Below are 13785 nucleotides of genomic sequence, written 5' to 3'. Positions count from 1 at the left end.
GTTGTCATTGTAGTAACAATGTGTTGGTTCTTCTTCCTGAAGGAAACCTCAGTTTTGCTTTTAAGGTCTTTCAACTGATTGGTTGAGACGTACCAAGAATATCGAGGACAATCTCCTTTATTTAAAAGTCAACTGATTGTAGATGTTAACATCTACAAAACACCGTCAAGTAACCCTTAGATTTAGCATTTGATTGAATAACTGGGTACTGTAGCCTAGCTAAATTGACATTTAAAACTAACCATCACAGTCCACCCCTTGTCAATTTGGCACCTATATATATGTCCTTAAACCATATTTAATCTCCAAATAAACATATTAGCAAAGTGATACTTCTGCCTATCATTAATAACTACTAATCCGGGCGCCTGGGTGGCTCAGTTGGTTAAGCGACTGCCTTCGGCTCAGGTCATGATCCTGGAGTCCCTGGATCGAGTCCCGCATTGGGCTCCCTGCTCAGCGGGGAGCCTGCTTCTCCCTCTGACCCTCACCCCTCTCATGTGCTCTCTCTCTCTCATTCTCTCTCTCTCAAATAAATAAATAAAATCTTTAAAAAAAAATAACTACTAATCCATTTTTGCAGCTTCAAATACTGAATATCCATTTTTAAAATACATAGCAAAGTACATAAACACATTATTTTAGGTGCTATGGGAGGAAGATACAAATTTATAAGACATGATTCCTGTTCTTAGGAACTAATATTACCCTAGAGGAGAGAAGACAAATAACTATATATTTTTTTTAAAGATTTTATTTATTTATTTGAGAGAGAGAGAATGAGAGAGAGCACATGAGAGGGGGGAGGGCCAGAGGGAGAAGCAGACTCCCTGACGAGCAGGGAGCCTGATAAATAACTATACTTTTTTAAGGTAATTTTTTTTTAATATGAAGTAACTTTTGAAAAGTGGTGTAAGGGGGGCGCCTGGGTGGCTCAGATGGTTGAGCGTCTGCCTTCAGCTCAGGTCATGATCCCGGGGTCCTGGGATCGAGTCCCGCATCGGGCTCCCTGCTCCTTGGGAGCCTGCTTCTCCCTCTGCCTCTCTCTCTCTCTCTCTCTCTGTCTCTCATGAATAAATAAATAAAATCTTTAAAAAAAAAAAAAGAAAAAGAAAAGTGGTATAAGGGAAGTATAATGAGTTGTTAATGAGTGTTGAGAAAGACTTCTGTGTTAGTCTTCTAAAGCTTCCATAACACAATATGGCAGACTGAGTGGCTTAAAAAACAGAAATTGATTTTCTCACAGTCTGGAGGCTGGAAGTCCAAGATCAAGAGAGGCGCCTCTCTTCCTGCTTGCAGATGGATTCCTCCTTGCTTTTTTTCTTTTTCTTTGTCCCCACATGGCCTTTTCTCTGTGCATTAGTACTCTTGGTGTCTTTCTTGGTCTTTTGGGGAGGGGGTGGGGGGGTTCAAATTCCTAATTCAATCTTTTTACTAGTTATAATTCCATTCAGATTTTCTTGCGTTTCAATAGTTTCTGTTCTAGGAATTTGTTCACTTCCTTTAGATTATCTGATTTGTAGGCATACAGTTATTTATAATGTTCCTTTATAATCCTTTTTAAAATTACTATGGATAGTGATGTCCCCTTGTTCATTTCAGATTTTAGTTTCTTGACTTTTCTATTTTCATCTTGGCCAGTCTAGCTAAAGATGTGTGAATTTTGTGGTTATTTTCAAAGAATCAACTTTTGGATTTGTTGCTTTTCTCTATTTTTCTATTCTCTATTTCATTAATATCTATACTTATCTTTATTATTTCCTTCCTTCTATTCATTTTGTGTTTAGTTTGCTTTTTTCCAGTTTTTTAAAAAAAGATTTTATTTATTTATTTGAGAGAGAGAGAGAGATAGCAAGAGAGAGAGAGCATGAGCAGGGGGGAGAGGGAGAAGTGGGCTCCCTGCTCAATGTGGGACTCAATCACAGGACCCTGAGATTATGACCTGAGCTGAAGGCAGACGCTTAACCGACTGAGCCACCCAGGTGCACCACTTTTTTTCAGTTTTTTAAAGATGGAAAGTTAGGCTTTTTAAATACAAGTCATCTTTTTTAATACAAGTATTTACATACAGCTGCATATTTCTTTTAAGGAGTGCTTTAGGTGCATCCCCTAAGTTTTGATATCTTATGTTTTCATTTTTATCCATCTAAAAGTATTTTCTAATTTTCCTTGAGATTTCTTCTTTGAACCATTGATTATTTCAGTGTCTGTCACTTAATATCAGCATATAAATGAGTTTTCCAAATTTTCTTGTTTTTGATTCTGGTCTAACTCCATGTTTGGAAAACACATTTGGCATAATTTGAACACTTTTAAATTTGTTGAGACTTCTTTTTTATGCCTTAGCACATGGTTTACCTTGGAGAATTTTCCATGTGCACTTGAGAAAAATGTGTATTCACTATGTTTGTGCAGCGTCCATAGGTGTCTGTTAGGTCTAGCTATTCTTTTTTTTTAAGATTTTATTATTTATTTGACAGAGAGAGACACAGCAAGAGAGGGAACACAAGCAGGGGGAGTGGGAGAGGGAGAAGCAGGCTTCCCGCGGAGCAGGGAGCCTGATGCGGGGCTCGATCCCAGGACCCAGGGACCATGACCTGAGCTGAAGGCAGACACTTAACCAACTGAGCCACCCAGGCGCCCCTAGGTCTAGCTATTTTATAGTATTTTCAAGCCTATTTTTTTGTTGACATTCTTCCTAGTTTTCCTAGATGACCATTATTGAAAGTGGAGTATTGAAGTCTCCAAGCAGTATTGCTGAATTCTCTGTTTCTCCTTTCAATTCTATCAGTTTTTTCTTCATGTATATTAGGGCTCTTGAGGCATTGACTCCTTGTGTGTATGTTTTTTTTTTTTTTTAAGATTTTATTTATTCATTTGAGAGAGAGAGATAGTGAGAGAGAGCACAAGCGGGAAGGAGAGGGAGAAGCAGGCTCCCCATGTGGGGCTCGATCCCAGGACCCTGACGTCATGACCGGAGCCAAGCCGAAGGCAGCCGCTTAACTGACTGAGCCACCCAGGCACCCCCTCCTTGTGGTTTTGATAAACCTTTAGCTTTAGGAATGAAGCACTGACCTTTGTATCTCTAGCTGTAGGAGCGAAGCACTGACCTAGGCTAATGCATTGAGTACATCAATTACTTTCACTTTCTACACTGGTCACACTGGCTGAATGGTTGGATATGTGAGCTGAGATGTGCCAATCAGTGTCAGTTTGGGGACTTTTTGGGGGAAATTCTGAGATACTGAGGCTGGGATGAATAGAATATAGAAGGGTACCTTAAAACTGCCAGTACCAAAAGGGAAATCAGTCTGAAAATTCAGCCCACGCAGAGGAAGGCAACACAGAGAGACATACTAAGAGTGTTACCACCTGAACAGACCATACCTCAAGCATGAGCTACCACCGGTCTTTTCAATGATTTAAGGTAATAAATTTCCTTTATTGTTTAAGCCTATTTGTCTTTTACTTGCAACTTAAAGATTTTGACACAACTTATCTTAATGATTCACCAGATATCCAAATGTCTTTTTTTAAAAAAGGTTTTATTTATTTATTTGAGAGAGAGAGAGCACACGAGAGAGCGAGTACGAGGGGAGGGTATGGGAAGGGCAGAAGGAGAGGGAGAAGCAGGCCCCCCCGCCGAGCAGGGAGCCCAACACAGGGCTGGATCCCAGGACTCCAGGATCATGAACTGAGCCAAAGGCAGACGCTTAACTGACTGAGTCACCCAGGCGCCCCCAAATGTCATCTTAATAGTATTGAAGAAATACTTTTGCAATCTAGTTCTGCTCGGCACTAGGAGAACTGATGGGTCACACATACCATAAAATTTTACTGAATGAAAAATATACAATAACTACTGTAGTCATGCTTAGATTTCATCTAGGACTATGGAGTTAAAACAGAAATTTTACCTAATAATATCTGTTTCCTTCGCCATAATTAAGTGATAAAGATCTGATTTGTTCATTCATCCAGACATTCATTCATTCATTTTCCTCCACATGTAAAGCTAAGGGAATGTGTTTCAAACTCTTTGTCTAAACCACAGCAACAAATACATTTTATATTATAACACACACACCTGCAAACATACATATTTCATATCTATTTCCTGCAATATACTTATCATACTTATCCTTATTTTATGTGATACACTATTTTCTGTTCTTTTTTTTTTAGCACCCCCCTCTTTTTAGTACTGTTCTATTTTTACTTTTTCATTTTTAATATAATTTTGGTCTTGATCCACCAAATTGATTTTAAAACCAACTAATGGGTCATGACCCATAGTTTAAAAAACATTACTGTAGGCTAAGGCTATATTCAAAATAAATAATGAGGGAAGCATGTGCACTGGCTACATCGAAATGGGAGTGGGATGCTGGAATAGGGTCTGCTGTTTGTGTATTGAATGTTCAGTTGCTGGGAGTTGTTAGAAAGTAAGTTGGGTAGCCAGTGTGCCAGGGATTACTTAGGAGGCTCACTCAGGGCAGGGGTTCTTCTGCAATTAGCATGTAAGTACAGTATCTTAATATCTTAACAGCCAGTATAACCTTTCTAGTCCACATTAGTGAATATTAGTCTTTGCTGCACAAGATACCAAACTGCATAATGTGATCCCTGCCCTCAATTATCTAATAGTAAAGTTAAAACAGGTAGACACATAGCAACAATATGAGGTATAATACATTTTAATATCAGTAGTTTCCTACATAAATTTTTTTAGTAAAAATCTTTATTCCACCAGAGAAATTAGTCTCCGCCATTCTTTTAAGAGAAAAGAATAGACTAATGCATAACTCTTTAAAAAAAAGATGGTAAGACACTTCTAAAAGTGCTCTCTTCAATGAGTAGAACTCTGCAGCAACACAGAATTTGATTATCCTTAGGAAAAGAAAAAGGCTGGTTTAAATCTTGTTTATATTACAACTTGTCTTTCTTTCTGTACATTTTCTTATTAAACTATCTTGAAGGACACAGATTCCTATTTCTGTTGACACTTAATAGCCTTTTCTCTACATCTAACATATATACACACACACATCACATGTATTAACTCTTTAAAAAGTGAACTCTAGGGGCGCCTGGGTGGCTCAGTTGGCTGAGTGTCTTGACTTTGGATTTCTGCTCAGGTCAAGATCTGAGGGTCCTGAGACGGAGCTCCAAGTTGCTGGGCTTCCTGCTCAGCAGGGAGTCTGCTTCTCTCCTTTTCTCTCTCCCTCTGCCCCTCCCCCTGTGCGCACATGTGCTCTTTCTCTCTCAAATAATAAATCTGAAAAAAAAAAGTGAACTTTAAACAAACCGATGTAAATTTACTCATGACTGGTAATTCCCCAAATTGGCTCCACAACTAAATCCAATTCACCTCAATATACATTTACCAGGCTTACAGTGTCTGTTAAAAAATATGTGTAACAAATGCAAAGATAGTATCTTGTGGAGACAGAAATATGTATTAGTTATTCTGTTGTAAGGCAGAATTATCAATGCAATTTGGGATAATTGAGGGATAAGCCATTAAATTTTAAAATCGAAGCACAGTTACATTCTGCTAATTGCACAGATATTGTTTAGAATTTAAGGAGTTTTGATAAATGGGGGCACATGGGTGGCTCAGGCAGTTAAGAGTCTGCCTTCAGCTCAGGTGGTGATCCCAGGGTCCTGGGATAGAGCCTGCTTCTCCCTCTCCCTCTGCCTGCCCCTCCCCCTGCTTGTTCTCTCTCTCTCTCTAATAAACAAATCTTAAAAAAAAAGGCTTTTGACAAATGTATAAACTTGCCAATCAAGATACAGAAAGTATCCAGAAAGTTGCCTTGTGTAACTTTCTAGTCACTCTTTCAAAGCTCAAATGAAACCACTAATTTGACTTCTATTCCCCTAGATTAGACCATCATATTGCTGGAATTGTATAGTACCTATTTTTTGTGTCTGTCTTCTTTCACTCAACAGGCTTTGAGATTCACTCACGTTGTAGTATCAAGTGTATATTAGTATGAATAGTAGTCTGTTGCAAGAATCAATCACAATTTATTCATCCATTCTTCTGTTGATGAACATTTGTGTTGTTTTAGACTTTTTGGTATTTTGAATAAACTAGCCATTAATTTTGAATGAACAAGTTTTCTTTTTTCCCTATAGGATGTGAAATATGAACCATCTTAAGAAATCGCTTATTCATAAACAAAGTTAGACTGAGTGTAGATAATTTAATGCTTGTTTGAAGGCAACTTCATGGCAGTAGCAATAAATTAATTACAGATTTTTTTTAAGGCTACTCTATCTTTATATTCTAGTCTGATGTGTATAACTCAGTCACTTAACTGCATCAACTGGGATTAGACTCTTATAACCCACAACTTCTCTGGGTCCAGAAAGGCAAAAAGAGATGGTGTAATTATAAGTGTGTGTTTCTTTTCTTTTCAAGAACAGACTTAGTGAAGGTATGATCTAAATCTTTTATTTATTTGTTTGTTTGTTTGACAGAGACACATCAAGAGAGGGAGCACAAGCAGGTGGAGGGGCAGAGGGAGAAGCAGGCTTCCTGCTGAGCAGGGAGCCCGATGTAGGGCTCGATCCCAGGATCCTGGGATCACGACCTGTGCCGAAAGCAGACTCTTAACAACTGAGCCACCCAGGCGCTCTGAAGGTATGATCTAAATCTTGTAGTAAAACATTTCTTATCTTTTGGGTGGATATAACTTTCTGATACCCAAGAACTTTGTTCCCATGCCAATCTGGATTAGAAAAGGGAGAAACTCTAACCTTATTTATCAGTCTTTCTTTGAATAACAGTGTGAGGATTGAGAAAAGTATAGTATAAGGCTTTCTTTTAGTATATTATTTTACAACCCATGGAAGAGTAGGAGGTGAGGAACTCGAATAGCTGAAAGTGAAGACCTAGAAAGGAAGGGCACCTGGGTGGCTCAGTTGGTTAAGGGACTGCCTTCGGCTCAAGTCATGATCCTGGGGTCCTGGGATTGAGTCCTGCATCGGGCTCCCCCCGCTGTAAGGGGAGCCTGCTTCTCCCTCTCCGCTGCTCCCCCTGCTTGTACTCTCTCTCTCTGTCAAATAAATAAATAAAATCTTAAAAAAACAAAACAAAACAAAAAACCTAGAAGGGAAGGGCTGGAGGTAAGGGTTACAAAATGATGTAATTAAAACTTCATTACGTTGGAAGTTCTATCAAAGTTCCTTCACAAGTTCTTTTCTCTGCTTCACAAAGATGTAATTTTATTTAATGTTGTGTATCTGCCCTTTATTTAAGGTCAATTAAATAACGACCTTATTAAGTTTTTTTGTATCTTTCTGCAAAACTCTTGTTAAGAATGTGTTCTAGGTCAGATTTTTCTTAAACTGGGGTCTTCAGTTTCCCAGGTCTAGAGCTACATACTTGGCAGTTTGAGAGTTCTACTGATGTTTTAATTTAGACTTGTGTTTAAGCAGTGTTGCTTAAAACAGTATTTCACTACACGTTAAATGAAAACTTCTCTTTTGCTATGATAACTCACAACCACAGACATTTTCCCAAAGTTAGACTATACTTTCTTTTTTGTTTTTTTACTTTTTTTGTTGTGGGAAAATATATATAAAATAAAATTTACTTTTTCTTCAAAGATTTTATTTATTTGTGAGAGAGAAAGAGACAGAGCACAAGCAGGGGGGAGCGGCAGGCAGAGGAAGAAGCAGGATCCCTGCTGAGCAAGGAGCCAGATGCGGAACTCGATCCCAGGACCCCAGGATCACGACCTGAGCTGAAGGCAGACACTTAACGGACTGAGCCACCCAGGCATCCCTATAATTTACTCTTTTAACCATTTTTAAGTTCAGTGGCATGAAGTACATTCACATTGTTCTGTTGCCTTTAATTTCTCATAGTAGTATTTCTTAAAGTGGAATTTTCAAGAGTATTTAAGAAATTTCAAAAAAAACCCCTTTTTTTTCCTTTAAAAAGAGTTTGTGGGGTGCCTGTGTGGCTCAGTCAGTTAAGTGCCTGCCTTTGGCTCAGGTCATGATCTCCGGGTCCTGGGATTGAGTCCCTTGTCTGGCTCCCTGCTCAGCAGGGAATCTGCTTTTCCCTCTCCTTCTGCCACTCCCCCTGCTTGTGCTCTCTCTCTCTCTGTCAAATATATAAAATCTTAAAAAAAAAAATAAAAAGTTTGTATATTACTCAGGATTAGGAGTCAGTATTCTAGGTTATAAATTCCACTTACAATATAGATCTTTTTCTCTCTTTTTTTTCATTTCTATTTTGAGAGAGAGAGAGAAAGCACGCACGCCTGAGTGGGGAGGGGCAGAGGGAGAAGGAGCAAGAGAATCTTTTTTTTTTTTTTTTTAAGATTTTATTTATTTATTTGAGACAGAGAGAATGAGAGAGAGAGAGCACATGAGAGGGGGAACGGTCAGAGGGAGAAGCAGGCTCCCTGCCGAGCAGGGAGCCCGATGTGGGGATGCGGGACTCGATCCAGGGACTCTAGGATCATGACCTGAGCTGAAAGCAGTCGCTTAACTAACTGAGCCACCCAGGCGCCCGGAGCAAGAGAATCTTAAGCAGGCTCCAGGCTCAGTGCTGTGCCCAAAGTGGGGCTTGATTTCAACGACCCTGAAATCAAGAGTTGGAGGCTTAACCGACTGAGCCACCCAGGCACCCCTAGTTGTTTTTCTCTTTTGATAAAAATGAATATTTTTTCTTTAGCTAGTGAGAATGATATAGACCATTGTTTTTTTTCCTAGAAATACAGAACAAAATTCAATAATTGTAAGCATTTTCTCTGTTCCCAATATAATTATTTGCCTATACTGTATATTTTACCTTCTTTTAACCATAAATTTTCTTTTCTTTCTTTTTTTTTTTTTTAAGATTTTATTCATTTATTTGACAGAAAGACACAGCGAGAGAGGGAACACAAGCAGGGGAGTGGGAGAGGGAGAAGTAGGCTTCCCGCTGAGCAGGGAGCCCAATGTGGGGCTCCATCCCAGGATCCCTGGGATCATGACCTGAGCCCACAGCCGACGCTTAACAACTAAGCCACCCAGGTGCCCCATAACCATAAATTTTCTGATTTTACATGGTTTATATGTTTCAAATTCTTTTTAAGTAGGTGCTATGTAAGTTTTAACTTTTTTTTTTTTTAAAGATTTTATTTATTTATTTGACAGAGAGAGACACAGCGAGAGCGGGAACACAAGCAGAGGGAGTGAGAGAGAGAGAAGCAGGCTTCCCGCTGAGCAGGGAGCCCGATGTGGGGCTCGATCCCAGGACCCCGAGATAATGACCTGAGCCGAAGGCAGATGCTTAACGACTGAGCCACCCAGGTGCCCCAGTTTTAACATTGTTTAAAAGATTTTATTTATTTGACAGAGAGAGGGAGAGAGAGAGAGAGAGCACAAGTAGGGGGAGGAGCAGAGGGAAGCAGACTCCCCTTAAGCAGGGAGCCAGGTGAGGGGGCTCGATTCCAGGACCCCGAGATCATGACCCGAGCAGAAGGCAGGCACTTAACCAACTGAAACACCAAGGTGTCCCTTAACATTTTTTTACTTTTTTTTTCTCTTAAGTAGGCTTCAAGCCCAGCATGGAGCGCAATGCCAGGCTTGAACTCAGGACCCTGAGATCAAGACTTGAGCTGGTATCGAGTCGGATGCTTAACTGACTGACCCACCCAGGCACCCCGGTACTATGTAAGTTTAAAATGCATGCTGAAAATTCTAGCTCAAAGTAGTAGACTATATAAATTATACGTGAATTCAATCTAAATTTTAGAAATTCCTTTATTCAGTAATAGCAACTAACGTTTTAAAAATAGTTACAATGAATGTGCCTGGACATTGTGCTCATCAATTTACTGTGAATAGCTAGTAAAACCCTATGATATAAGTAGTTATCACCCCCACTTCACAGAGGTTCAAAGAAACGCAGACTCTTCTGCAATGGCCTGAAGCACTTTTGTTAGGACCCAAGTACGGCTGACTTACAAAGCTCAGGCTTCTAACCATAATGCACCTTGCATCCCAAGTTGCACATTCTATTTTGCATGATTGATGGTTTTCTGAGATTCTTTGTGGGAGAATGCTCACTGCTGCCCCCAACGAAGCCAAACCCTGTTTTCTAACAATTGTTTTACTCTTGCACCCAGTCGCTTATCCTGTCAGTCCTCTTAGTGGAGTCCTGGCCCACCCTCTGACCCTGGTCCCCGTATAAGTCTCGTCGTATCAGATCCTCGTGCCTCAAGAGTCCCTTCCCCTCACACCCTGGCAACCACAGCAGGGCCCTGTCCCCTCATACCTTGGTCTGCCTGAAGAGCTGGTCCTTTCAGAGCGTGACCTCCTACCAGGGCCCCAACTCCTCAGACAGGTGATACTAGCAGAGCGGTTCCCTCGGACTCTCGCCCCCCAGAGTCCTCAGACCCTGTTTTCCGGCACAGCTGAGATTCTTGTACCCCAGTAGACAGCAGTACCCCTCAGTAAAGCTTGGCAAGCAATTCTCCTTACAAAGGTCCCATTCCAACCCCAAATTAAGGGCACCTCTCTACCTTTCCCCTTTCCAAACTTCTCCCAGAATCGTGCTTTTTTTTTCTATTCTCCCTTTTTCTGCTTCTCATTCACTCTCCCCAACTCCCCCCACCATCTGGTAGCCCGGTTTCAGTTCCTGAAGCCCCCCCAAAACTCACCCAACGTCCTCTCTTCAGGAGAGCTGCGATCCCAAACGGCTCCGCGCTTTACCTCTCACCTTGGTTCTTTATGGCCGTCTCTGCTGGGCGCTCCCCCCACTCGCCCCGCCCTGAAAGCGCCTTTCAGCCAGTCGTCGCCCGAAGCCCCGCCCCCTCCAAGCCTATTGGCCACCTCTCCTAAAAAGTCCCGCCTCTTCAGCTTCCAGTCCTCCTCCCTGCCCCGCTTCCCTTGTTTTCATTCCCCCTGTCACACGAGGCAGTGGCAAACCCAAGGTGGGAGGGGCGAAATGGAGGGAGGGAAGGGGGGGCGGAAAGAGGGCGGAAAGTGAAAGGCATAGAGCGCCTCTCTTTCCCCCGTCTGACTCGGTTCTCGACTGCTCCGAGCAGCCGTTGTATTGTGGGATCGCGGCGCCGTGCCTGAGACGCTCGGATTCACAGGGGAGCCCACTCACTAGCGCCTCCTGTTGTCCGCAAGGCTGCCCTGCCATTCCTCGGCCCCCAACTCCCTCCACTCCCCCCCCATCGCCTCCTCCTCCTCCATCCTCCAGTTCAAAATGGCGGCGGCGGCAGCAGCGGCGGCCGCGATGGCTCCTCCGGGCTGCCCGGGTTCGTGCCCCAACTTCGCCGTAGTCTGCTCCTTCTTGGAGCGCTACGGGCCGCTGCTCGACCTGCCTGAGTTGCCGTTTCCCGAGCTGGAGCGGGTGCTGCAGGCGCCGCCGCCGGACGTCGGCAGTGGAGAAGGTAAGCGAGGGGCCCGAACGCCCGGCGGGAAGCGGCCCTGGCACGCTCCTTCTCTCCGCCCTACACGGACATCCCGGGCCTCTGCGGCTCTGTCCTTCCCCTGGGGCGCAGCTCCGCCCGGCTCGGCTTCTCCGCCCAGCCCCCAGGGTCTTGGGCAGTGGGGAGGCGGGGCAGAGACCCCCTAGGGCCACTGGGCCTGGCGCCGAGAGGGGGTGGGGGCGTCGCGGGCTAGGTGTGGGCTGGGGGCGTGGAGTGGTCATTGTGCTGGTCCGCGGCCCCTGGGACTGTTCCCCCGGCGGCAGGGGCCGGTCCTCCACCCCTTCTCCCCCTGGGTGGCGGGGGAAGGGGAGCGCAGGTTCCGGCCAGCTTTGCGCTTTTCTCCTCCTCCCCTCCCTTGCTCCCTCCCCTCCTCCCACCATCCTCCCCACCATCTCGGGGGAGGCTGGGCTCATCTTCTCGGGGCGCCCCTTTCTCTCCCTCCACCTGGGTGGGCGGGGGCCAGCGGACACTTCAGCTCTCCCTCCCTCTAGTGGGAACTCCCCCAAGAGAGTCGCTCGCGTCTCTCTTCCCTTCCCCTCGAGGGCTGGTTTAACCCCCAAAACTCCTTCCTCAGAGTAGGGAGGTTTGCTCCTCCCCCATGGGAGGGGGTCCTCCTCCATTCTCGCTTTGGGGGTCGAAGTCGGTTCAGCTCCTCCACTTTGGAGGGTAGAGGGTTAATTTTTCCTCCCCCATAGTTTTCCTCCTCCCTCTCCCCACCTCCCCCCAAATAATAGAAAAGCATCTCCCCACTTTCCTAATCCCTTCCCCCTTCATCTTGGCAGCAGGGCTTAGGGGAAGAAGTCGCCCTCCCATTTGCAGGGTGGGGTGGGGTGGTTAGTATGTAGGCTGGAGGAGGGGCTCAGACGGAGGGGGAAACAGTTGAAGAAGGTGCTTGTTGCTCATGTTTCTCTCTCTGGTGCTGCTGGTCTATTATTGGTGTTCGCAAGTGGTGCTCCTTCCACATAAGGCCACCGCGCGGGTGCAGGGCGCATGCTCTGCCCGGCCCCATTGAAACTTCCTGCTGCTGCTGCTGCTGCTGGTGGTTCTTTCGCTGGAGCATCTCAGCGCTGTGCTTACTGCCTCCAGCCCTTACACCGAACGCGTGCACTCACCCTTATTTATTCCCGATCCATGCCTCTCCTTTCCTGGCATATTTCTTCCCTCAGAGGAGGCCCCCCCCCCCCCCCCCCCCGTGTTCTGAGCATTGCCTTTATCTGGGAACAGCCCTTGGCTGGAGAAGAGACGTTTTCCAAATAGATCTTTTTTTTTTTTTTTTTTGGTCCGTGTTAGGTTGCTAAAGTGGACTGGGTATTGTATAAGACAGATAGCTGTTTCCTTTCTAAGAAAACAAGGTTGCTCTTCAATTCTCCGTGGAAGTGAAGGAGTTTGTTAACAGAATGCATTCACATTGCTAGGAAGGGGCCAGGTGTGAAGTTTTTCAAAATATTAGCTATAGGGAAAATGTGGCTACCAAAGACTCAGATTAATTTAGCAGTTATGGTACAGGCCTAGATCTCTTCTTATCAATAGCCCAAATCTCTACCCTTAACAGACTGTGGCATATAATCGGGTAGGTTTTTAAATTTTTATTTATTTATTTGAGAGAGAGCGTGAGAGCACACAAGGAGGAATGGTAGAGGGAGAGGGAGAAGCAGGCTCCCAGCTGAGCAGGAAGCCTGACAAGGGACTGGATCCCAGGCCCTGAAATCATGACCTGAGCCAAAGGCAGACCCTTAACCGGCTGAGCCAACCAGGTGCCCCTAAAAGGGTAGTTTTTAAATGTAGTATAAAATAGGGGTGATAAGTTACATAATATAAAGACTTCCTGCAGAATTTCTTTAAAAGTTAAGCTTCCCAGTATAGTTATTTTATTATCAAATTGCATTTACATTTAAGTTTTTGAGAAGTAGTCACTATGAAGTAGAATGCCTTAGTAACTTGCTTTCAGGATACTTTTGGAAGTGATAGTATATGTATCTGAGAGAAATTTGGGAATTTGGGGAAAAGGATTGCTGACAAATTGTTTTTGGAATTTTGCTTGGACCAAGTTGAAAGGCAGGCATAGACCTGTGATGGCATTGTATTCTGGGTGGTGTACAAGTTTTCTTGCCTTCCATTCCTTTTAAGTATTTTGGCCACCGCATTTGGCTTGTTATAGAAGAAAAAATATTAGGGTCAGTTTATAGTTCATTGAACAATGGGCCACCAGCTAAGTGAAAAATGAGATATATTCTGTGCTGAGAGATTATACCAGTGGGCTCAGCCACTGTATTACCATTGATATAGTTGCATCTGTAATAATAGATCTTGTCATAATGTGACCTAAGAATAATCA

At 43.7% G+C, this 13785-nt stretch overlaps 2 protein-coding genes across 3 annotated transcripts in view; one reads left to right on the top strand and one right to left on the bottom strand.

Annotated features, from left to right (window-relative positions):
- Positions 1 to 10777, bottom strand: part of AAMDC (adipogenesis associated Mth938 domain containing) — a 38987-nt gene extending 28210 nt beyond the window's left edge. Inside the window, exon 1 of the mRNA XM_034995430.1 lies at positions 10671 to 10777. The gene's annotated coding sequence lies outside the window, so the exon portion shown is untranslated. The remainder of the gene's footprint in view (positions 1 to 10670) is intronic.
- Positions 10778 to 11032: 255 nt separating this feature from the next.
- Positions 11033 to 13785, top strand: part of RSF1 (remodeling and spacing factor 1) — a 169261-nt gene continuing 166508 nt past the window's right edge. The window contains exon 1 of one of the 2 annotated variants that reach the window (XM_034995350.1): positions 11033 to 11411. In XM_034995350.1, coding sequence (XP_034851241.1) covers positions 11225 to 11411 — 187 coding nt within the window. In that variant the 5' untranslated portion in view covers positions 11033 to 11224. The remainder of the gene's footprint in view (positions 11412 to 13785) is intronic. The other variant, XM_034995349.1, reaches the window with a different exon arrangement.

The sequence above is a fragment of the Mirounga leonina genome, unplaced genomic scaffold, assembly GCF_011800145.1.
Source record: "Mirounga leonina isolate KUSES-001 unplaced genomic scaffold, KU_Mleo_1.0 Mir_92, whole genome shotgun sequence".
NCBI classification, from domain to species: domain Eukaryota; kingdom Metazoa; phylum Chordata; class Mammalia; order Carnivora; family Phocidae; genus Mirounga; species Mirounga leonina.
The sequence above is the reverse complement of the archived record's forward strand: the minus strand, read 5'-3'. Positions and strand labels throughout refer to the sequence as shown.